The sequence below is a fragment of the Ambystoma mexicanum genome, chromosome 4p (assembly GCF_040938575.1).
Source record: "Ambystoma mexicanum isolate Mex_15411 chromosome 4p, UKY_AmexF1_1, whole genome shotgun sequence".
Taxonomy (NCBI): Eukaryota; Metazoa; Chordata; class Amphibia; order Caudata; family Ambystomatidae; genus Ambystoma; species Ambystoma mexicanum.
In genome coordinates, this window is record NC_090927.1 from 778,361,239 (window position 1) to 778,388,064 (window position 26,826).

Genomic DNA, 26,826 nt, shown 5'->3' on the forward strand with positions numbered 1-26,826 from the left:
GCGACTGCAAGTCTTGAGTGTGGCTTAAATAGCTAAATCCAGCAGCAGGCATTTTCCAAATTGACATCTAAGGAAATGGATGTTCTGCACCTGTCTCAGGAAAGAGCCCATCTCATGTGCAGTGGAGGCACAGCTTCTCACGTGATCAGACAGGAGGCAACAGGTAGGAAGACTACACCCCATTGACCACTGTTAGGAAGGACATTCAGCATCAAACCTATGGGTTGATTCTGAGAAGCCAACCTATTAAGATGAACAGGAAAGACACCAATGGCTAGCCAAACCCAATAAAGATAGTGTAGCGGGGCCGTAAGGCTTAGACTCAGGAGGGGTGAGAGTGGTCTAGGGCTGCAATGATAATTCAAGTAAGAAAGGAATGTACAACAAATATTTATTAGGCCTTTCAAATACACTCTAAGCGATGAAAACCTCAGGTAATTATTTGCACTACACTATTATCACACACATATATACAATCACCTTTTGGGGTTCTGGTAATAAAACACCAACACTTTACTTTTAGAAGCAGTTGTGCAATTGAAGTACAGTTGGAAGCAACAATTTAAAATAACTGAGAAGATAAGTGAGAAACCGAGAAAGACTCAATTTCAGTACAAATAAGTAATGTAGGTAGAGCACCTACAGAAGAACCTATGGCAACACCCCTAGTACATGGTACTTCTAGCCCTGATAGGGAATGAGGCCTAATGTCCAAAAGTCACCAGTTCAACAAAACACACTGATCAGATGGGTTTACAATTGAAATGCCGCAATAGCTCCCCCGATGACCACAGGCAGCAGATGTGTGTTCCAAAGGTAAGTAAAGTTAAGTAAGTTTCCTCTGCCACTATCGCCACTTTAGGGAAGGCCACAGTGTGGATCCTTAACCAGACCAACAACGATCTTAGCTAGGCAAGGGAGAGATAGGGTGAGCACTTTATGCCCATGCAACCCTATGGCAGGGGGAGCAAAAATGTGTACCATAACTTGCCTCCCTTACTCAGATTTCCCCAGATGCCACACCGGGGGTTCCTGAATTTGCTGGGCCCACTTCTTCGATGTGTCCGCTTGAGGGAGGGCCTGGGGCCGTGGGTGTAGTAGGAGTTTTTTGGCCTCAGGATTGGATTATGCTATAACACGTTTAAGGCTCCAGTGAGATGGTTCTGAAGACTGGGAAGCTGGACACCATTGGCAGAAAGAGATTCAGACCTCCATGAGAAAGACTACCTCAGGGGACTGCCAGGTCATAAAGACATGTTCCGGTGGGAGTCTCCACGAGCAGGTGGCAACAGGCAATTTTTACAAGATGAAAAAAGGAGCAGGCCCTGCACAGCTTCTATTTGGTGTAGGAGACAGGAGCAGACATCTTCTTGGATGAGAGACCATCTTTATCAAAATGGTAATTCTGTTCCAACTTTTCACTACTGAGTGAAACTATTTTAGTAAAAAATGTTTTTTAAATAGTTGCCCACAGATGACTGATATTTTGGAATTGTATGCTTATTTTGTACTACCTCAGGAGACTGCCAGGTCATAAAGACATGTTCCGGTGGGAGTCTCCACGAGCAGGTGGCAACAGGAAATTTTTACAAGATGAAAAAAGGAGCAGGCCCTGCACAGCTTCTATTTGGTGTAGGAGACAGGAGCAGACATCTTCTTGGATGAGAGACCATCTTTATCAAAATGGTAATTCTGTTCCAACTTTTCACTTCTGAGTGAAACTATTTTAGTAAAAAATGTTTTTTAAACAGTTGCCCACAGATGACTGATATTTTGGAATTGTATGCTTATTTTGTTTAAAAATCAGAGGGATATTGCAAAGGATCTGGTATTAGAAAGTCAGAGGAAAATATCACTGTTACTGTTCCCAGAGCAGGGGCAGTAGTCATACAAAATTAATAATACAATGTTGAAATACAGCAATCTATTTGAAATAGAAGGCAGGCGGAGAATTACCACCCTGGTGGTCCCAGTTTCCCCTTTTGCCATAGCTTTCAGTTCTAGGTTTGTCTACACGCAAACAGTTTGCACCAAAGGTGTCTTCATCACTTACTGTGACGGACGACAGGGAATATTTTCTTTCCACCCATTGATATTCCACAGTGGAACTATGCTCATTAGCGGGCTGTCCCAAAATGGCACAATAGAAATTATTTGATGTTTTGCATTTTGAGAATGGTGTAGACTCCTGTGCTGCCTAAGATTCACATTCTGTTAAACAGATTCCTGTGTGATAGGATTTCATGAATGTAAGTTTATAAACAAATATATAAAAAATTACATGACTGCTTCTTTGCAATATTCTGAAACACAGCAGGTACAAAGCAAGGCCTTCAGCATAGCAAATCAAGACCATGGTGCTCTGCATTGCAAAACTGAGCAAGGGGATGGATGGCCTGACAATCAATGCTGTTTGCCTAATTAAGGAGGTTGCCATCACTACACTCCTGAAGAAAGTGAGCGCAAACCAACTGGACTGTGCCAAATTTTGCAGAAATGAAAACCTCAGTTTTCTGGCTAACATATTGGAAAAAGAAGTTTGAAAAATTATTCTGAAAGGAAAAATCTCTACCACAGCAGGCAATCGGGCTTCCAGTCACACAGAGGCACAGAAACCACTCTCCATAATTTCTGGGAGGAAATTGTATGCTCCTTAGATCCAAACCACCAGACTATTGTAATACAAGACTTCGCTTCTGCTCATCACCAGACCATTCTATTCTTATCAGCCATCTAAAGCATAGTATGGGCTTTGGCAGGACTGCACTCCGCTAGAGTAATTCCTCCTCAACAACACAAACACTGAAAGTGGGACGAATCTTCCCTCACGTATGGAGTCCCTCGAGGCTCAGCCTCATCTCCAGCAGTGTAACCGCTCCAACTTCTTCAAATTGAATGCTATGTAGAACTGTACTCAAAATACTATTCCATATAGAAGGTTTTGTTATAGTTAACTATTACTGCCCAAAGAAGACCCGGTTGATGTTGAAAGCTAGTAGAAAACAATAGTGAGTTCACATAATAGAAGTATCATTTTAGAAAGATCCTGTTTGACACCTTTAAAAGAAATGCACTAAACATTTCCCAAAACCGATGCTTTACAAATGGGCTTATGGTTGATCGCCATCACTAGATGTTAAGAGGGTAGCTACTGAAAATACTGGACAGGATAACATTCCTTGAATCAGTTGATATGCTGCATGTTACACACAAAAAAATATGTGCTTGCTCGCTAACAATTTACACAAATCTACAAACCCCTTCCAAATCAGAAGAGAGACACCACTGTTCTTCAAACTGCTTCATGATCCTGATATTGGTAACACCATTGCCGACTGCCTACTAGACATCCTAGATTGGATGACAAACAAAAGAAAACAGCTATTCATTTCAATAAACGCCCGCTACCACAGAGTGGTTCAAATGGCCATCGGTAGAAAGAAAGACCTCAAGTCCCTTACAGTCAACAAAAAACTTGTGCCCACTTCTGGACACCTTCACCTACTATTTCTGAACAAAATATCCTTCCACTTCTGAATGTGAACCATAGAATAAAACAGGTAGAATCACTATTCATATCCAGATTCGACTACAGTAATAGTCTTTACCAGGGTATGCCAAAGAAACTGATTGCACATCTAACCGCATGCCAGCGCCTGTGTGTATGCAAAAGATAAAATGAATGAAGGGTCCCTCTGCGCATATGACACCCAGGGAACCTTCAAGCCAAAATTACATGGGGCAGAGCACTGTAGAGGGGCTGTTGGAAAAAGCCTGATCCTCACACAGGAGGTTCGAGCACAGCATTCCACTCAGTGCCATGAAAGAAACTACCTGGTTGATCCTGCCTGATCAATGTAGCATCCTCTTACAAAAAGGGGTGCTGCTCACTGAATCACAGCACGGCCTGGGCTTCGTTCATCCGTGGCACCCCATTGTCAGGATGGGATCCGCACCTTCACCGCCTGAGCTCACTGCTTGCGGCTCCCTGTGGGGATGGGGAGTGTCCAACATCATCTGCATCTCTAGGTTGCAAGACTAAGCAGTGCTGCCCATGGGAAGGAAGGGAGTGCTGTGTGACTGTTGCAAAGCCCACACCCTGCTAAGGCGGGTCATTATGAATTCCCAGGGATGCTGCTGGCAGACATGGCAAGGGTGAAAGGAAGTGACCAAGGCTCCCTCATAATGCACCAAACCTCTGATATATGTGCCCCGGCCAGGACTCCTTAAAAGTACCCCCACACTCAGATTATTGTGCCAGGCTGCCCCAGGCATATGCGGCCAAGCTTAAAATAACTTTGTTCCTCCCCCCCACAATGCTGCTGCTTTGCCTGCACTTTATGAGAGTACCTGAGAACATCATCTGCAGCACAATGGACCTTGAGACAGTCCTGGAAAGGCTATCTCGCAAATATGGATTTATGTATATATTGTTTGTAACCAAGTGCTCTTTATAAGGACTTTTTAGTTTGTAATGCTGCTTAGGAATAGTAGTAGTTTTCTGAAGTGTGAAAATTGCTACCCCTTTTTACATAAATATAAAACGGCTGGTGAATTGGGGTTGAAGCTAAGAGGTAGACAGACAGAAAAAAAAACAGTACACCAGAATTCCTTGGTCTGCCTTTCCTTGTGTGGTATACATTTCTTCTAAATTAGTGTTTCTACCTTCGAGGTTTAGGGAATCCTTATACCGGTTGCCTTTCCTGACCAAATCCTTTTCCTACAGTGGTACACCCTCGGGGACTCAAACTCGGGTACGCAGGAGTTTCCGAAGTCAGATAAAAGGCAGATTAAGTACTTATAAATAAGAAAACGTGTTTTGCAGGGCCTACCTGCATCTGTCTCCCATAAATTGTGATAGATCCACCCCACTTCTACATGCAGATCCAATTAGTAGTAAACAAATATGCAAATGGTTCTAGACCTCATACCTCAAGCGAAAATTATTGATCACCTGATGATGGCTTCCGATCAAGGTCATAATTCAACTTGCAGTGATTTGACTTCCCCACAAGCCTTTCAGTAAAAAAGGTCAAAAACACTCAATGGACTGCTGGTATCATTAAGCATCAACCAGGAACCCAAGACCCTCTTCGTCCAGAGACTTCAAATTTTGTGGCACATGTGAAATATAACAAAAAACATTTTAAAGGCTTGAGGATCAGTCTGGAAAACCAAGCCCAGGCGACATGTCCAATTAGCCTCATGATGATGCAAAACAAATGAATACATATCATGGTCTGATTCATATGGACCTAAGCCCCCGTAGGTAATCAGTGTCCCCAGCTGCATGAGCAAGGTCGTAGATTCAGACTCATCTCATCAAAATTTCACTCGAAGCTGGTAGTCTAAACACTTTCACATGGGCTAATATGCCCCTTGCGTGGTGGCATCAGTTCAGGCATCAACAATGGAACATTCCAGTGCACCTGGATGATATAACACGGAGAAAGAAGGGCCAGAAAAGTACTTTGGCACCAAGAGTGGGGTGGGGCATGCTGCTGTGGTAAAAATTCAAGTTCAGCGCGGTAAACAGGCACAAACTTATCAGCTACGGGAGTGCCACCCTGAACGGGGAGGGGGCTTCCTTGATAGCGTCTCAGTAATTTGAACTAGACTGTAGAATGTCCTAAAATAATAGTATTTGACTTAAAGAAACATAGATAATAAAGATGGGCTACAGGTAAGTATGTACGATTTAGAATTAGGCTGAGGCGTGCAAATAGGCCTCAAAGCATGCTTTTAAAAACGTGTGCTCATTTCATTAATGTGCTTAGAAACCGCAGCGGCTGATAGTACATTGCAAATCCCACGATCGAACGATAGGAAGCAAACAATCTGTAACTTTCGAGGTCATAAAACAGAGCTCATGGGTGCCGCGGAAAGGCAAGGAATGCACAATCATTTTATAATTTGGCATATTAATCTGTGAAGCTTGATCTAGTGACGGTTTCAGAAACCCATGGCGGTTTCAAATTGCCCCGGAGTACATTTCTGCCTGGGAAGAAGGTGGAAGAGAATAAAATGTGCATCATTAACACAGTAACCTGTTCTTGGTTCAAGGCTCAGACATTGTTGTGATGGAGGACTTCATGCGAACGTAGATGAGATGACCGGGACAGATGAATAAAGATCCACTGGCCATCTCAAATATTTCAATGAATTGGCACAATGATGTGGGAATTGGGGGTTGGAAAGTGACATCACAACGGGTAGCTAGGGGTGGTTTGGTAAGGTTTGTGGAATCCAATCCTAGAAGATAATGTATGCCCTTCTATAGGGGTAAGATATGATTTTACCAGTCAGCTTCTTGTGGGGAGACATTTAATGTTGCAAAGAGATTGATGTTAATTAGTTTAGATGATTAAAAAAGTTTTCAATTTAGGGGCGTTTCTTTGACAGTGCCTTTTCATGCAGTTCTGTTCCGCATTATGTTTGAATATTGCTATCCCAGATGTGTCTGGGGCCCTGAATAAAACTATTACTTCTTGCCTGGCATACACTCCCTTTTGACTACTTTTGTCATTTTTTACTGGTGAGTTTCAAAGCAACCCCCTGAAAATGTTTGGAGGCCCTAGTTTTTTCCGACCAGGCTTGGGGATTCCAGCCATGAGGAGTGCGGGATAACGCTCGCTGACCAGTCCTAAGAGCTTAAATATCGAGGGCTACTGGCCTTTAAATGGAGACTCCGATGTCGAGAAGAATGGAGAATCTCCTAAAAGGAAACGTGACTTTACCCGTGCATGAACACGCAGGGGGTGGGAGGGACTATTTTTATGTTGTATAGGATGCACCCTGAAGAGGTGGGGGGCGATTGGCCATAGTAATCTTATATTTTAGGTCCATTTATCCGATAGGGAGTAAGTGGGCGGTGGCAGATGTGCACTAAAGCAAGAGGGCTTCATAGTAAGTGGCAGACCTTGTTCGACAAGAGTTGCACGTAGTGCAGGCAATTGATATAGTTGCGTCATTTTATGTATTCTTTTGGGTTAAAGAATTTGAACAAGAGAAGAAACACAGGAAGAAGCATATGTAGTAGCAGTAGCGTTTTTGTGAGTAGTAGCAGTTTAATGTGGTAAGGTGGAAGTTGTCACAGTTTTTGTTTATTGTGGCTATGGATATTACGGAAAGTCCAGAGCTGAACCAACGTGTAAATATCAAAAGAGCTATGCAGCGTTTGCATGGGGCGCGATCGAACAAAGGGACGAGCAGCCACACTCTCAGTATACTAATAGAGGGCATTGCTAAGTTGATGGGCCAGTGGAGAGGGTCATTTGTGTGCTAATAAAAACGAACATGTCAGGCCTGTGGAGAAGGCCATTGTATGTAAGAGTGGAACGAGAGATTTGAGAGGGCAGGGCCTGTGGAGAGGGCCAGTGTTAATGAAATAGGGTGATCGAGTTAAGCGTTAAGTATAGGATTGAGTTAATGGAAGTGAGTGAACAAGGATAAATTAGTTAAAGGTCTAAATACGAAGGGATAAAATGAAAAGGGGGAGGGAAGAGTACTCTAACAATCAGGAAGAGGGTGTGATCATTTTGTCCCAATGGATTGACGCACCCCTTGACCATATGCGCAAAACCTTGCCCCAATATCACAATACAATACTAAAGTACCACTTTCAGTGGGCAAACGACACAGTGGGGAAATGTTACCAGGAATGGCCTGGGGAGGGAAGATTTGATGAGAGTATTATCGGCAGTATGTACTCATACCAGTCGGCTAATGAATAAGGAGTCAAGTTCAAAAAGAGACAAGACATTTAGGGCTCTGTAAACTATTTTAAAAAACGAAGAAAGGAAAAGGGGAAGAGGAGAAGGTGAGTACGCCACCACCTCCCCATGCGATATACCCACTGTTGCAACAAGCTGCAGGATAAACAAATCCTAGACGAGTATCGCAAGACAAGGAGGGACCAAACAAAAAGAAAGTGTGTGAAACTAACTCTGGGAATAAGGATGAGAAGGGGAAAAATAAATATTTAGTGGACGTTAAAAAGAGCAAACAACAGCAACTTGACTGTTTGGGGAAGAAGAAAAAGCAATGAAAAAGGAGATCGAGAAAAAAGGGAAGGAACAAGGAAAGATAGCCGACGAGCAGGGATGGACAGTAGGATGCATACAAATTAAAATTGAGAAATGGGGACAGGACTTGGACGACAACAAACTAGATACGGTAGAGGGTGATCACACTCTATAAAATTGGGCGGACACCAGTGATAGCAACTATATGAATGATGAATTTGACACGTGATCTAACGAATGTAAGCAAGGGAAGGAGAAGAGACGAGAGGGAAGAAGGGGAAAGAGAGGAATCATTGGGGGCTGAAGTTATAAGCCACCCAAAAAGTGCTCTTCCTATGGGTTGAGCAACTTAACCATAACTACAGGGCCGCTACTGCAGGCCCTATAATAAATATTCACATAGGGTCACTGCTGCCATAAGTGTATTCTTGGCTATTTGCTGGATATATGACAGCAAATTAGACGATGGAACAAATTGGTATGTTTCCTATTGAGAGGTGGAGAGCAGAGTATTGCCTGTCCCGTACTCTAATCAGGTATCCCTTAATACTTCCAGCAAATGGACTGTAGCATGAGGTTCCACTGTATGTTTAAACAATGCTATATATGCACCTTGCACTTTAATGATTTGGGGTATTGCATCTCCAAATTTAGCTCAATGTACCTTAAGGTCAAACAGATGTTCGCACTGAAAAGTAACTGGATTGTAGTCCGTTTTATACTGTGCGACTAGCACATAATGAATCATAATGCCCCTTATTTGATGGCGATATTGTACATTCAATCTGCACCATGCACTTTATTGTAAAATAGATTGAAAGTTAAACAGATGCTTGCATTGCATAGCAACCAGATAGCTGTTAGAAGTCTAAATCATATGATTATGATATAGAACAAATGTATTATGCACTTTAATTAATGGCGATATTGCACATACTATTTGCACTATGCACTTTACTATGAACCAGATGCGTGCAATGCATTGCACTAAATAACTGATTGTCATAGGATATGGGTATACATAAGTATTTGCAGGGAACTATGGCAGTTTCTGTTTATTCATTAGCAATCTGTGTCAGAGCATTTTATTTTGCATTTTATCTATATCGGATTACTGGAATGTTGAGCATTTTATATTGGCCATTTTGCTGCTATAGAATATGATCTGTAATTTAGTTTACTTTACTGTGACCATAGAGTTGTAACACCACAGAAAAGTCCTACCTCAATGTTGTTTCTCGTGAATGTGATCAAGCGGGTTTCTAACCACGAAACGAGTCGTTGCTGTTTTTTTTTTCCCCTGTCGACGCTTTACTCAATAAATCACTTGTTGCAGTGGAACCTTTGGTCTATTATTCCACGCTGATCGAGAGATTATCTCTCGCTCTGCTGCTCTGGGGAGTGCTTTCCATTAGTGTACCCTGGTACGTGGTGTCTCTCTCTCTCTATATATATATATTTTTCTGTTTGTTTTGTCGCTGGTATATGTCCCACTTTTTTAAACCCTCAAAGTGACTCTCCACCTTTCTGCTACTGTACAGGCACCTTCGTGGGAATGCCTCTGCTATCAGTAAATGTGTTATTTATAAGTCATTTCTGTTTGAAATTGACATCCCTGTTCTACAAATAAATACAAAATACAAATATTCTATACAGATAAAGGGTCTGGCAAAGTTCAAGTGCACTATAATTCGGTTTTTGATCCTGAAAAAAATATCCTTGAAAAATAAATGGGACATAATGTTATTAAGCAGAAGTTGCTGAAAATGTAGATTGTTGCAAAATAAAATGTCATACCGGTGGGGTACTAGAACCCCAAGTGGCTGGTGCTACTTTTGGTTGCCAGTTGGCTCCTCCTGTTAACTTCTTTTCTCCAGCATTCCACTGTAGATCTCCCCTACAGCAGACAATAACAAACTGTTAGAGAGGTTGGTACACTTTTCACCCAAAATTAGATTATATTTGAAAACATGCACACAACAAAGAGCAAGCCATGCGATACGTTAAACAACAAATTGTAGGATCTATGTAGAATTATTCTGAATTGCGTAACTCATCTCAACATGGCGACATAGCAAACCATGATTTAATGGTTATCTAATTGTCTTACTACACAATCTTGCTGTCTTCCTTTACTCTAATTTTCACCTACATTTGTGTTTATTTCATTTTGTTTTATTTCAATTTAATTTAAATTTAATATTTATTGTGTTATAGTTTAAATCATAAACTTTACACAAATTTAACATTAAATAACATAAGATCCCAATACAATTTCAAATACAAATAATTCATACTCCAAATTCAATCTAGATACAGATAATTAATGTCTTTCACAGAATAAAAAGAAGAAAACGGAATTAAATGAATAAAATAGATTAAAATAACTAATTTATATACATGTATTTTATACAATCTATTTAATATTTACCTACATATGATAAATGTAGTCATCTAAAGAGTTATACCCAATCTAACTTCAATTTGTAACCAAATCGTGTACAGGACTGTCAGCAAACGTATGCTGTTAGAATTGAGACAAAGATGCCAAAATAAAGCTTGCCCAATATGCGTGATTTCGTGGACATAACTAACAAAGAGAGGGGAAAATATGCTGACCATCTCGGGACATTCAGTCAATAGATGCTTTGCCGTCTCCAGCTGCTCTTTGTTTTTACATAGTCGACATATGCGATTCTCAGTAGCAATCATGTCTTTTCTCCCCGTGATCATAAGCGTAGGTAATTGTTCCAATCTGAGCAGCAATACAAACCGTCTAAGTCTGGCAGATGGACTGATATTCAAGTATTTCTGAGCTTTCCTAAAATCAAACAATCTATACTGCACAAAGTGGTAACTACTCAGACTCTTAAGGTGTTCAAAATTCTCCAGCCAATCCCAGAGATCTATGCGTCTACTTCCTCTGAGTATTTACCATCTCTTGATTGCCAGCCTATATCGATTGTTCATCTGGTCAACGGTTGAGGCAATCGAACTTTCCTTTTCCAATTCCTGGTGGACCGCTGTTAATAGTCCATTCTTTGCATCTCGGGTCATTCTAAGATATAACGAGGCCCTCTTTTTCAATACTAAAGCCTTTAAGGAAGTCAGGCCCAATTCTAATCTGATAATGGCCATAGGAGCGGAGGGGGATAGACCCGGGACGCGTCGCCAGAATTTGCCCTCAAGCACCTGTAACCATTTCAGATCAGACTCCAAAAGGGCTTCCAGGCCGTATATTACCGCCGGAGCAAAAACCTGGATATACAGTTGGCGGGTCCCCCACAAAGTAAAACCGCCTTGCCTAACAGTGAATCTATAGAACAAGGCGGTCAATTGTGCTGCTTTAATACAGCGCGTGTGTTTGCCGGCAACATAATCTCCAGAATCTTCAAAGTCTATGCCTAAATAGCAGTACCGAGGGACGTAAGAAACGTTCGCTAGCCCTACTGTAAGTTGCACACGTGAGGCCTTCTTTTTAGTATATCTCATGATCTTTGTTTTTCCTAAGTTAATACTCAGACCATTCTCTTCTGCATACTTCCATAGTGCAGCCGCCGATCTACGTATCCCACTGATGGTATGGTCACATACCACCAAGTCGTCTGCATAAGCTAATACTGGGCAACTTGCTTTTCCAATTCTTGGTGGACAATTGCTGACATCATTTATTGCATCTCGGATATCGTAAACATATAAGTTATATATTAGGGGTGCTGTTACACAGCCTTGTTTAACTCCCCTATTTTGCATGACATTTTCAGTTGTGTGGCCTTCTTGATCTAACTTCATTTTATCTGAGTTGTTTGAATGCAGAAGTCTAAGGTAGTATATTAAACCTTCCGGACAGCCCATTGAGTGTAATTTTTTCCACAGACGCCTACGAGGTATGGAATCGAATGCCGCAGAGGAATCTATGTAAAGTGCATAGAGAGGGGCTGATCCGCTTCTCAATGCTCTAGATCGCAAGATATCCATTATCATGATGTTATGGGCAGTAGAGTAGCCTTGTCTAAATCCACTTTGGAATTTAGACAGTACTCCTTTACCCTCAGCCCAAGATTGTAGATCATTGAGCAGAAGTGAGGCGAATATCTTTCCAGTAACATCTAACATCGAGAGCAACCTGTAATTACTTGGATCAAGTCTATTACCCTTTTTAAAGACGGGGATTAATATTGCCGTCTGCCAAGAGCAGGGTATTTTACCTGTTATTAAAACTTTCTCAAACAGGATATTTAGAAGACTCGCCCCGAACTCTGGGTATGCTTTCATAACAATGTTGGACAGACCGTTGGGTCCCGGTGCTCTTGACAATTTTATCTCTTTAATCTTATTCAAAATCAGGTCATATGATATGGGAAATGGGATCTCACAAGGCGGGTTGCCCAACATTGTTACTTTCTCGCCCTCTGTGTTTCTGTTTTCCAGAAATTTTACCCACACTCTCGCTTCTATGGGGTTAACTAGAGCCCCCCTCTGTGCACCTTGTGCCTCGCTCAAAAGAGACCAGATGTTACGGGTCTTTCCTTTACATATGGTACTCACCAGTTTTTGCCATGAAAGTACCCTATCCGCCCTTTTTTTGCCTTAATGGCCGACCTGCATCTATTTTTAATCTCTCCAATTGTTCGATAGTAATCTTCTCCAAGGGCCATTGTTTTCTTGGCCCTTCATAGATCAGCTCTGAGGTTACGTTTCATATCTCTTATTATTTTGTCGAATGGCAATTTATTTCCCCCACTACCCATCATTTGTCCCATAGGAGCAGCCGCATGTTTACCTGCAAAAGCACAAATCCAGTCCTCTATGGAGTTAATGGTCATTACCTTAAATTTGGACAACTCATTGGGCTCTATTATTCTCACAGTTTCAACTGCACGTATTATATTTTTATCAGACCAGGACATCCTAGTACCTGCATTGTTGACTTTTACCATACCCACATTACTAGATGGAAACTGTTTTCTGGGGATGCTCATCACACATTTTAAAGCAGCATGGTCACTCCACTCGTTAGGCATAATTATCAGATCTTCAATCTGCTCTAGGAGCCCGGGGCATATAAACACATAGTCCAGCGTACTGTAAGAGACGCCATTGGACCATGTATGTTGCCCAGGGTAATCACTGACAGTTCTACCATTAAGCATTGTCATATCCCAAGATTCAAACAGATGTTCCCATGCATTGCCCTTCAGGTCTTTTGTGTTGTGAACCATAACTCCCTTTCTCTCAATTTCGGGTTCTGCGTTTTAGACTCCCATTCTCTCATATGGCAATTGAAATCACCCACAACCATTACCCCCGCATCAATAGTTGTGTGTAGCCAATTTGCCAACAAGTCTTGTACAGAGTCTTGCAATTGTTCATTCAATGTTGACCCAGGGGGATTATACAGGCTCACCAACAGAAATGAGCCCATAATGTCTTCACTATCAAGTATCACTTCGACTGCAAGTAGATTACTTTCACAGTTACATTCAATCTGCCTAGAACCCAAAGTATTAACCACTCCTATAATAAGTCCACAAGAAGGCCTGCCCTTATCGCCTCTTGTAGCGGCTGAGTGGAACAGCGTGTAACCATCTAATAACAAAGGGTCTATGGCCCATGTCTCTTGTAGACAGAAACAGCTACATTTGTCGAACAATTTCGTGGAGCCCTCTGATGTAAGTAAATGCGAGAAGCCCCGACAGTTCCATGATACAATGGATAAATCCCATTGTTTCCTTAAGATCTCGGGTAGAGCGTTAGTCAACCATTTCAATACTTGTTGGAGGTCAGCTGCTTCTATCTTCTTGTCCACAGGTATATTTGGACAAACTGCTGTTTCCACACAGATGGCCGCCTCTTCCTCTGGACAATTTGGATCTATTTCATTTAAATCGACATCCACTTCTACATCTACCGTTTTTAATTCTTCTTTAAACTTTCTTAGTAAATCAGCCGTAGCCAAGAACTTAGAATGAAGCATAGAATGAAGCACAGAAACATTTGGGTTCGGGCCTTTCAAAGGTTCCACAAATTGAAAGTCATCTGAGATTAATACCCGGAGTTGTGGAACAGAATATAGTCGTATCAACAGTTCCGATTGTGATAACCATTTATTGACCTTGTTCTGGTAGAGGTTCTTAATCAAGCATATGGGACTGCCTTTCTTCTCATTCTTATCAACCATAATAACCACTTCTTCAGCTAATAGGTTTTCCGGCACTGTCAATTGGCATGCTGCCATAGCCGTGTCTGCTGTGGCACTATCATTCACCTCCGCCTCTTCCACAATCTCTACCATTTCTTCCTGGTCCAAATCGGACTCTTGTTCAGGGAGTAGCCAACTGGTCAAGTATCCATCGCGGGCAGCCTTCCTTTTCTTGGCTCTTGCTACTCTTTTCCTGCTCTTCTTGGTTGTCATTCCCGTTACACTCTTCTCTGTCGTTATTGATTGTGTGGAACTGTCTCTTAACTTTATTTGCTTTTCTTGCTAGCCTCTTCTGTTTTTTAGAGAAGAATGGATCCGGTCTACTCATTTCCTCCTCAATTTCCAAGTTTTGTTGCTCATCGATCTCACTTGTCATATGGATAGCTTCAGATAAATCTGCTTCTACATCTTCAACAGAGATCGATCTCCCCTTATTTTCTCTAATTAAGATATCCATATTGGCCAAGATCCATCCCGACATTTTCAGCAAGATATTAAGTGCAAATTGTAAGGAAGCTACTGATGCCTGAATCTCAGCAATTTCGGCTGCCCCTGAGTATGGTTTATCTGAGCATTCCGCTTCTTCATCTGGATCATCTTCCATCGAAGCCAATGCCAGATTAGGTGAAGTAGAAAGTCTCTCTGATCCTTCTCCTACCATGGATGTCCCTGAGAGTATGATCATTGGCTTATCTGTCTGTGATCCACTTTTATTGCTCCGTCTTGCTACAGATTGTGGTGTCATACTTCTTTGGATATTTAAGCATAAGTGTAATAATGAGTTATTGTCAATATCTTCGAAGTTTGACGCATCCAATAAAGCATTTTCTTGTTGGTCGGGTATATCTTCTTCAATTATGGTCGAATTTATTTCTCGAGGAGGAAAGAACGAAGTAATCACACCTTGCTTGATGGGAGAGTTTTTTTTTTCTTTTGCTTTAAGTGTCAGTTTTTCCATCTCGACCTTCTTGTTAGCAGAGCCCTGGGCAACTGCTCTTGACATGGTTTTCCTTAGATTGTACGCTGGATGGTTCAGGTTCTTGCCTGATTGCATTGAAAGGGCCACAAATGGGATCCCAGCCAGTGATCAATCTACTTTCCTCAGTGGCTCTCAATTTCCACTATGCTTGCTCTACTGCACGCCTGTTATTATTCTACCCCTGAATCAAAAGCCTAGGCCCACAGTCTCCAGGTGTTTATCGGAGTCAAGTGATCCTCTCTATAGGGTATGAATATGCCTCCTGCACATTCGTACCTACTAGGCGTTCAGACTTTCCACTATGTCAGGCTGCACCTCTACAGGTACTACACATTTGCTTCGTTCTTATAAGACCACCTGCAGGGCCGCCTCCGGCCTGACGCTAGATGTACCAACAACAATAATCACTGAGACACTTATAGTAGGTGGCCAGATATCAATGCTCCACTCCTACTCAACAAAGACACAATATGCCCAGCAATAACATAATACCGGAGGTCTCTGCGAGCAGCCTGCTGCGCCCTTACTATGCAGCGCAGGCACAGTACCAAGTATCCCCTGGCGCTGCTATACCCACAGCACAAGCACAGTCCTAGCTGTGTCCACACTCTGCCGCTACTAGCGTAGGTCCTCCTCCTCCCCAACGGACTCGCCTCCACAGGGTTATTTCACTAACCCAATGGGGCTGTACTATTATATAAATCCATATACAAGTACAGAAAAGAGAGGGGAAGAGGGGGAGGTAGGGCAGGGGGGGGGGAGCTCAGCCCAAAGAGCAGTACAGCCTACTAGGGAATGTACCTGTACCATTAGGTGCAGCTCGTCCCCTTTTCCACCTTTGTCTACCGTAGGTGCAGCAGTGAGAATAACGGCCCTCTGCAGGTCTCGTAGCTCCCCCTCAGTTAGTTGCCACACTCCTTGAATCCGTATATACGAGGTACTGGATGCTGACGAGAAGGAGGGTGGGCTCTGATTCAGTCGAGCTCCACGGATACGACGCCGATATGAATGCGGGTTTATATCACAGTGCTCAACACAGTGCTCAGCCTCGCAGCCTCGTAGGTTTCGAGGAAAGGACTTCGATCGCTCGCACGCTATCCAACGCAGACAACGCGGTCTGACTCAAGCCGCACCTCGTGACGTCGTAACGCCAGCAACGGCAACAGCAGTTACGAATAGAGACCGCCTCCTTGTTTTATTTCATATTGTAATTGGCCATTTCCCAGGTTTTAAAATGATCACTCTTTTCCCCTCCCTCTGGCCTATTGCTGCAATCTTCTGTGCCCATTGTCTCAGAGTCTACCCATGTCTCCCTCTGTGCCACACTCTTCTTCCAGTCTCACTCTCCATTTAGGGCTTTGACTCAATACCTCAACTACTAATCATTTCTCACACTGTTTCACACACTCCCTCTTGCCTCAGTTCCTCAACATGTTTAGGCTAGATGTGTTGATCCTTTGTGGGAGCTTCTCTTGTGTGGAGGACAAGACCAAGGGGCTTGCAGTGTGATTGACACAGAATTCTTCTCATCCGCCTGTTTGTTTTTTGCATACCCTGCCCGATTTCAATGATAAGGGGACTAAACCTTCCTGTACCCTATTGAAGATTCCCAAAATTGGGACTGTATTTTCATCACCTAGTGAATTCAGTTAAGTTACTGAATCAGAAATCTCCAAAAGTGTTCAGAAACCCAAGTAAAACAGGTTTTACTATTATATTCTGTGGAAACTGTTTGCTTCGGTATGCTGAAATCAGGCTTCGGTCTTTTACCAGGACTGGGTCATATGCAGGTATTTACAGGTAATGATAGGCTACATTGGCCCCTGAATACCAAGGCCTGTGGTAGATGAACAGTCGAATTCTTGCAAATGCAGCATTCCCAACACTGAGGATCTTGCCAGCAAATATCAGAATCAAGTGTGCATTGGAGTGCCAGTGTCCAGCGTTGATGCTACTCAAGTAAGCTCATCAGCTCCCGTTTCATAAAATTACACAGGTATCATTAAAAAGGTGAGGTACTGGGTACATTTGCTATCAATGCTTCAGTGTACCCTAATTTGGGGGGGGGGGGTTGTCCCTATCCCAAACATTCAAGTTCGATATATACAATACTGCTACAGTCACTGAAGTACAGTTAAGGTTACACTGCATTTTACACAGGAGTGTATATTTCCCCCTGTAACTTTTGTTGGTGCCCATGAAATTATAGCACACCTGCCCAATAGGATTGGGGAAATTTTTTTTTGCATTGCAGCATTGGCTGAAACATGACTTTTTTCACCCCATAGCTTGAAATTATCCACTTTGATTGTATGCTTTTTGGCACACATGGAGCCTTTTTATCCTAAAGGTTTGCTTGCCAAGAAAAATGTGCAAATCGGATCCCCCTTCCTTCCTCCCCCTGCCACCATACCTCTTCCTCAAGCTCCCTCTCCTTTCCCCTCACAGTAAGAAATGACTATACTGGCTGCATCACAATGCCAGTATAGCTATGTAATAACACTTATCATACTTGCTTTATCTAAGATGTCCAAAACAAAATCAATGTGATTATGTATATGCGAGTTGGAGATCAAATCCTGGTGCGTATGGCAAGTGGCATGGTGTCAAAAGACATCGGAATATTATTATATTGTTGGGGTAGGAGAGCCAGCAGTATATTTTCCTTATGCTGCACAATATTTTTGATAAGTGGCAATTAGCTATATGGTTTTAGGTTATGTTACCAAGCCACTTATTTTGGTGAGGCGATGGGTGTTTGGTACTCATGTTGTTGAAGTTTGTAATTTATGCAGTGCATCTAATCTGTTGATTTATATGTTGGGTACCTTTCACAACTTATTTACTGTTTACATTGTCCCAATTGTTGTGGCTTTATAAATGTGTGTTAAAGATTATAGGTTAAGTGTTGCCACAACTTTTGTGGCTGTTGTGGGTTTATTAATTTATCATTTATTTCCATTTGAATATTTATGGAATTTCTATATAAATTGGTTTCAACAAAAGGACGTCAGTAGAAGGGAGACATTCTCCTGGTCCAACAAGAGACTGTTAGAAGACTTTAGAATTGTTTCAACAAACCAGGAACCATAACCCAGGAGAAGGAAATCATTCTCCTGGGACCAGAACAGTACTGCCTTCTTCTTTATTTTCTAGTATAAGGGACAGAAGTAAGGTTTTCTTAACACAGGACTGTGGACACTAAAGTTGACAGACATCCTGACAATCATCTTATCTCTTTGGTTGAGGCTTCCTTCCTTCCTTCCTTCCTTCCTTCCTTCCTTCCTTCCTTCCTTCCTTCCTTCCTTCCTTCCTTCCTTCCTTCCTTCCTTCCTTCCTTCCTTCCTTCCTTCCTTCCTTCCTTCCTTCCTTCCTTCCTTCCTTCCTTCCTTCCTTCCTTCCTTCCTTCCTTCCTTCCTTCCTTCCTTCCTTCCTTCCTTCCTTCCTTCCTTCCTTCCTTCCTTCCTTCCTTCCTTCCTTCCTTCCTTCCTTCCTTCCTTCCTTCCTTCCTTCCTTCCTTCCTTCCTTCCTTCCTTCCTTCCTTCCTTCCTTCCTTCCTTCCTTCCTTCCTTCCTTCCTTCCTTCCTTCCTTCCTTCCTTCCTTCCTTCCTTCCTTCCTTCCTCACAAACATGCCACCATTGTGTCAGCCTCCTCTGTCTGCACCCTTACAATGCCTACCTTGATTTATAATCAAATATAAATAATTGTCATCTCTCTCCCTTCCTGGCGCGGCGCTTATCGAGGAGATGGAGGTTCTGCCGTTAGTGCCCCATCATGTTATTATGGATCATGACTTATCGGTCTAGTGTTTTCCAAGATAGCCACCACCTGTCTAAACAAAACCATTCCGTCCTTTGGACGGACTACGTTGCAACCATTTGCCTTCCTTCCTGGGAAAGGCGCTAGTCTTGATACTCTGTGTGTACTCTGCTAGCCTCTCTTCTGTCCTCCCGCTCTTGTTCTCATTCGGTGGCACGGAGGTCTTTTGATTATTTTCCTCAGTTTCTACTATCACTCTGTTCTCTGCCTGACTGTTTCCTGGACAGTCTTTCCCTTTGTCTGGCTTTTTTTACACTTTCCATTTCTAATCAAAATAAGCAATTCCAAAACAGTTACAGAAAAATCCCTGGATGGGTGAAACACGGGTTGGCAAAACAACTCAGGACTGTACCTGTTGTGACAAACAACTCAAGACTTCTAACTGTTGTATATTGATCACCTACAATTGATTTGACTCCAGACTTGTATTGATGGGCAATTGCTCTAAATTGACTACTTAACTGATTTCTGAAACTCAAGATAAAATACAAAAAACTCTGATCAAAAGAAACACAGTATCTGAGTAGCCATGGTTCTAAAAAGGACATGTTTGAATAAGATTTATCTTTAATTGTTGTACATTACATGTCAATGGGGAAGAGCGTCTGTTACTTGAAAGCTAATTCTTTAAACATAGTGTAATATGACATCAGGTTTTAGAGCCATTGCCAAGTGTTTTCATGCTAGTCTCATAACCCCTCTTAAATGTAAGTGGACTGGTGGCACCAAATTTCTCATTCAAATCACTTTCTGAATTCTAAGACATGAATGAATTAATATGTAGCAAACCTCTACTTACATTCAAAATACTGTCATACACAGACCAAAGAGACTAATGTTTTATCTTAAACTTACTTTTTTACAGTTGTAGCAGAAATGCCGAGATCTAAAATATAAAACAGATAAATAACATGAATCTAACATTCTCGAAGTTGCAGTAAAGTAATGTATTATTTCAACATTCCCTGAGGAAAATGTCTTTGAAACATTTTACAGTAGATCTCTTCATTATCAACATAAAAACTGATCAGGAATTCTAGCAGTCTCATAATTATGGCCAAAAACATTGTTCAATAGATTTATTTACCTATAAATGAAATGGGACAGTGTGTGTGTGTCTGTGTGTGTACAGAGTGCGCAGAGAGGTGCAATATTCCCCTTAAAAGAACATTCTTTTGGGTCCCCAAATCCAGGTCTGAGCACATGAAAGGGTAACCAGATTGATTGCAAGAGGGAACGCATTTTTAAGAGGAGAGCCAGTGTTATCTGCAGTCCACAAACTCACAATGGAGGCAAAGGGGCTTCTGGGTGCAGCCAATTCAGGTGGCTTGGCACAGCCTGGGGCCACTGCCAAACACTGCTCATGAGGCCACATATGACAACACAAATAACTTCATGAGAGGGCCTTGTGGGAATTACCCTTAGGGGGTATTTAAGATATAATTAGAAGTGCACGACAGTGCCCGTGATATGGCTTTTACTATGGAAGTGGTGCAGTTATGGTCATCTTAGAAACTAACTTGTTCATTTGTATTTCTAGTGCTGCAACCATATCCTTCATTTAAGACGGTTTTCATATTTATTTTTTTGATTGGGCCATTTTAGCCACAAAATCCCTTTACCAAAAGCTTTTTCACTGAATATTCTACATAAACATAATTCTCAAAGGGATGTGGTCTGTCCATTGGCGACTGGGCATGAGCAATGTTCAGTGGCTCAAGTCCTGTAACGCCCTTCTCATTTGTAGAATGAATATGATGTTTGGAATTGTAAGCTAAAACCGCCCTGTACACCGATAAAGTGAAAGTTGCCAAAGCAATGTCATCCTCTCACCCATATTCTGAAGCTGTTCGAATGAGTATCTATGCTTCAAGGTTAGGAACATTTTAATGTTAGGGTGAGTATTTTGAAAAAGAAATTAGCACAATGCGTAGCGTGCATTATGTACTTCTATGAGTCACACATAAGACCCATTTTATCACAAACATATTTTTTCAAATACAAAAAGCTATGTTCATTCTTAAGTTCACAAATTTTTCATTCATTTCATGCAAAGCAGTCAAGTGTAAAATAGTGTACATTAGAAATGTACAAAACTGTCCATCTTGGAATGATAAACTATCAGAAAATAATTAATATTCTTAATCCATATTTGGAAAATGTTCTTTGCTCAGTCTGACGAGTGTATCATTCTCATTAAGACTACAATATTTATTAGAAGTGATCAATCGGAATGAATGTTGTAAAAGAGCTAGTTTACTATGTTAATGTAATTTAATAAAGTCTTTTCTTTGATAGCCCTTTTGTCAAGAATACAGACATATTGCCTCACAAAATGTAATTTATTCTTAGAAAGGGCCACCCTCTCAAGATTTAAACCAATGATCTTTTTCTAGAATTGACAAAAACATAGAAGATAAACTTAACTTTAGATGCTCCAGGCTCATTCTCTGGTCCCTTACTAAGTCTGTCAGATCCCCTTCACCCCATGCACAGCCTATCTGTGTCTCCCTTACCCCTGCAAGGCAAATGCGCCTTCAGTGTGGCAACAATCCTGCAGGACTTGTAAAATGAAAATCGAAGTCTCCCAGTGATAGGCTAGCAACCACCTCTGGGGAACCCTTGGTCTCTGCTGTTCTCATTCCACAACAAAAATCAAAACAGCAGCTCCCTTCAAGATATCCATATTATTTTCTGGTTTTGCTACTTTGCTACTCAAAGCAACAGCTGTGGTGGCTCAAGCAACCACATCCCTGAGTGAGAATGCGACTCTTGAGATGGAGACAGAGACAGAACATTATATATATGTACTCACTCTGTCAGCCATCTATATATATGAGAGAGAGAGAGAGAGCGAGAGAGAGAGAGCACAGAAAGAGTGAGATTGGCACAGTGTAGAGGAGCAGCTAAATGCCTCTGCAGGAAGTCCCGCCCCCATCCTTCCTATATGTTGGGAGCCAGAAGTTGCAACATGCATGACACCAGTGATTGTGCCTATTGCACGGAGAGTCTTCGAGAAAAGGTATCCATTGAGAAAACGCTATATGATGTATCCCCGTAGGGATAACAATCGCTTGGAAGAGTCCCCGAAGGAATATGAAGATGAAAGAGAAGTTGGTGACATCACAAGAAGCAAGCGTGACATACTGAGAAGAGTGGCTAAAGAAGATGATGTATAGACTGTATGGAATCTGATGACGAAATAAAGAATCAAATAAACATTCATATGCGGAATGAAGATTGCATGTGTGAAGAGCACTGCAGAAAATACAAGCCATTTAATAACTGTACAGCAATGCAAGTAGACCAAGTAATCATAAAGGCTGGCTATACGTAGTGAATAGACTGCAGGCGGTGCTGCCATTATATAGAAGCTTGATATTAGTGTCATATTTAGTAAGCTCTGACCCACGGAGAAAGAGGGATCGGAAAAGCTGTGTTGCCGCAACATGAAGCTAAAAGCATGGAGAGGCCTGGAAGATCTGCCTGGCCTGGTGTCAAAAGATGAAGTAGCCAAGAACTAGTTATATATCTGAAAAGAACAATAACCATGAGATGCTGAATCGTCTCGTGTTAAGGTACAAAGAAAGAACATTATGAGTGCCAAGTTTGTTAATTAAAGACAATTAAATGCTGCAAAATGGGCCGAAATATGGTCTCCTGTCATGTGAGTTAAGGATGGGAATAGAAGGTAGGCATGCTGCTCTGCACTTGAAATAGCGTGTTCCTATGCACCCTTTTATTCCCAGGAGCAAGGATACTTTGCAAGGCCAAGTTCAAAGACAATCTGAATATCAGAGGGCACGAGCGATGAGAGATGTTGGGCTATTTGGGTGGGGAGACATGGTCAAAGTCCACCTACTGGCACCTGGGGTACCAGTTTACGTGCTGCTAGTGAGCCGAATGTTCCAAAAGGGTACAAGCGTGCCCACCAATTATAGAGGACCATCTAACGAAGGGCCATATATTTTGAGAGCCAATCATATACTGTGTGTCCAATAACTGATGAGGATGACTTGCACAAGGGGTGGGCATAATTTGTCCGCCTGACTGTAGAGACCCAATCACAACCTGTCCCTATATAGAAAGTATACTTAGATGTTCCCTTTGAGCGTATAACACAACCCCCTGTAGGTTTCTCTTATTTGCCACGTAGTATGACATCACGTATGACAAATGTTTGCTGTATAAATGTTTATGACATTTTGAGAGAGAACTTAAGCGAACGTCTGTTCATGTCCATTGTAAATCCCTGTTTTAGACAATTGATAAAACAGTCAGAGGAGACTTTTTGCCAACTTCCTGAGTTGGTTTTATTTGGTGTATGAGTTACTGTGCATCGCATCCATGCGTGACTTGGAGGACCCCCCTGTTCGACAATATACAATGGGTACAGCTGGAATATATTTATGCCATCACCCTATACTTAAGGTGAAGTCTATGAGCCATTGGAGTTGCCAACATTCTATGGTTAATAACTTGTCAAGTTGGAAAATTTCATGTTGATGTAGCCAAAGAAAATGTTTGTCTTGGGACCCTCAAAACTGAAAAGTTTGATGCAAATCGATCAATGTGTCAGAAGTTCTAAAGTGTAAAAAAGGTTTGTTTTGTTAACTTTTGCATTGGTTTTCCCAAAGGGAAAATGTGCAGTATTTAGACAGCTGAGCTGCTGGATGGATTATTCCCAAGTTTATTTCAAAGGCAGCAGGAGGTGTGGGACTGCATTCCTTTATTGATTTGGTGAAAATCTATCAGCTAGTTTTTAAAAAGTGTGGTGAACAGTGGGATGACAAAACTCTTGATGCATTGATGATGTAAAAATGGCAGAGTTTTTCCTCTATTGGAGAGAAACAAAAACACATCTACACGGTTTGCCAAAAACCAGCAAAAAATGAGAAATGGAGGTTCCTGAGTGATGTATAAAGGCAGCGTGGATTTGGAGAGTGGAAAAGAGTTGTATTAGTGAAGTGCTGGCGCTTGTGGGCGTGGATGTCTGAGCAATTTTCTGACATTGCGATTTGACATTGAAATGTTTCAAGAGCGTGGTAGAAAAAGTATTAAAAACAAGATGAAGATTGAAAAATGGAAATAAAGAAAGAGCATACAAAACTAAAAACGTTTTTGGTGTGAGCAAGGAATTGAGGAGAATTGGAGCTGGCAAATATGAGAAGGAAGATTGTAGTTTAAATTGTTACATAAACCTCTGAGGCGTGATCACATCCAGCATGTGAACTGATTAAGGGACATTTGAAATGGAGGTGCGTTTCACATTGGGTTGAAAAAACATCTTAATGTCCTTCGCTGTTTAAGCATCTTGATGGGACATGAAGGGGATGATTCATGGAATTTGTGCGCTGAAAAACAGGGATTTGTGCGCCATTCTGCCCACAAATCCCTGTTTAACAAATGGGGATTTGCGGGCAGAATGGCACACAAATCCCTGTTTTTCGGTGCACAAATTACATGAATCAGTCCCAGAGATGCTTACATATGTCACGTATGAACAATCACATGAATGGCTAGTTTCAACTTAATTGGGCATAAGGGAAGAAGTGAGAAGGTACCTAGCATCTTGGTGTATATTAGTATGTGTTGATCATTTGAGTAAACATTGATATATTGTTAGAGTTAGAGGCTTTTCAGCTTTGAAAACTGCCATTCAAAAATCCTATTTGATCCCGATGTGAAAGGGAAAAGAAACTTGATGTTATATAAAGAAACAAGCTTATAAGGATATATGGGGGTTCTGAGTGATGTCTGAAGTTAGCTCGGAAGTGGGGGTTGCTAGATAGGTGAATTTGTGAAGGTCTGGAGTTTGTAAATACCCAAGAAATATTCCCCCTCACCCCCCCAAGTGATTTTCGTACACCGCTTTGTGACAACTTCATGTTTGACAAGCGTGATAGAAGAAGCATTACAAAAGAGACAATGAATAGTGAGAAATGGCCATAAAGAAAGGTTAGTGAGTGGGTGGTGAATATTTTAATTACAATCAGAAAGTATTGCTGCAGATTATTTTTAAATATAACAAAAATAATGTGGTTTGTGTGTAAAATTGAATCGAAGACAAATGTTTTGGAAGAAAGGAAAAATTGATTCATTTGAATATAGACATACTCCAGAGGTGGAAGCTCATCCAGCATGTGCATTCCTTATGTGTCATTTGAAATGGATGCCCGTTTCACGACAGGTGGAGAAAATACCTGTGTCCTCTGTGGTGTATGCATCTTGATGTGATATTGCCATGTTTACTTATAGCCCATATTTGAAAAAACACATCGAAGGTGCTAGTTTGGACTTAATTGAAGTGAAGGATCAAGGATCTTAATTGTAAAGGCTCGATGTACATTGGTAGCGCCTGTGAAGAGATAATAAACACGTGTTTCTAGGCGCGATTCAACTGGAGACCGGGTTCAAACTCTCCCAAACTCACTCTCAAACTCTGAAACTCGCACAGATAGACTTGGAAAGAAATGTAGACTGGACACAGACTGATCACATGAAGACAGGCAGTGTCCTGACCATCCAGAATCAACGCACTTGGGTTCGGTTTCTTTCACGAGGCCCGGGCTAGAAGAAGGGAAAACGCTTTTCCAGGAACTCTTACGATATCTACGCGCCGAGAGTGGTCACGCTAGAGTCTTCAGAGAAATCCCTGGTTGACATATTGGATTCCAAGCATAGGATGCAAAGAAAGACATGGTAATCTAGAAATCTAATATATTCCTTGCAGGAGGTCATGTCATTGATGTTTCAGTAATCATAATGAAGGCGATTACTAAGAAATGAATCAGATGACCAATTTATCTGGTTATTTATGATGACACAACATTCAAGTTGCTATCAGTTGGGTGCTAAGAGGAGATGTAATAAAAACATTAATCCCATCTTTGATGAGTCCTCCCTCCCCTTCACCCGATTCCCCTCTCAAGTTCACCCAGACAATTTTCGAATACAAGCACTACTGTCATTTCACTCACTGTCCTGTAATAATAATTGTAATTCTTATCAATTTACAAATCAGTACGTGTTCACTTACAATTTTTATTGCCAGGCACTCAACACGGTATCCAACAAAATATGTATCCTGTTTAAAACCTACTCAACATCTCTTACAAAGCAGCACAATCAGACGGGTGGGAATATTTACATTACTCACTGCCTACTAAATTTGCAAGAGAGGAATCCAGGTCACTGCCCAGGACTTTGCTGGCTGAGGAGGCATTCATGCAGAGCGGAACTGAGGAGCTGGAAGACTGAGAAGCGGGCATCATTGGCATGAGTAGATCACCTAGACCATCAAACACTGAAATGTAAAGAATATGCGTCTTAGTGCAATGCATTGAAATGGTCACTCTTTCCTGTGAAAATAAACATTTTGGGTGACTGGTTTGCCAATGAATAGCAAATATTTCTAAATGACTGAAATCTTGGCATATTAAAGAACTACATTTCAAACAATGACATTTAAACTAGCTGGCTAACTTTTGCTGAAAGATAAAGAAAACGCATACAAAACCTGTGTGAAACTTTAATTCAAGTTTTAACCAAATTATTAGGTACAACGGAAGCCATTCATTTAAACAAAACTGTTCCAAAATGAAAACACACTTAGCTTGCGAAAAAGTATAAATGGCTATTTCTAACTCTGGCACAGCACACCTTGCATTTGATGCACGTTTTCATGGACAGTCAGTGTAAGGACTTTAGAATAGCAGGTTTGGGACCCCACGTTTTTATTTAGCTGTTTGCAAATTATGCAGTGCTGTTTTCGTGACCTGAGAGAGTTATATGGGCCTAC

The 26,826-nt window shown here is 41.5% G+C and overlaps 1 protein-coding gene across 1 annotated transcript in view; it reads right to left on the minus strand.

Moving 5' to 3' along the window:
* The window catches only part of SNAP91 (synaptosome associated protein 91), a 1,173,930-nt gene that overhangs the window by 93,665 nt on the left and 1,053,439 nt on the right, over positions 1-26,826 (minus strand). Inside the window, exons 24-26 of the mRNA XM_069606330.1 lie at positions 26,185-26,331; positions 19,881-19,911; positions 9,822-9,921 (exon numbers count right to left, since the gene is read on the minus strand). Of these exons, the coding sequence (XP_069462431.1) occupies positions 9,822-9,921; positions 19,881-19,911; positions 26,185-26,331 (278 nt within the window). The remainder of the gene's footprint in view (positions 1-9,821; positions 9,922-19,880; positions 19,912-26,184; positions 26,332-26,826) is intronic.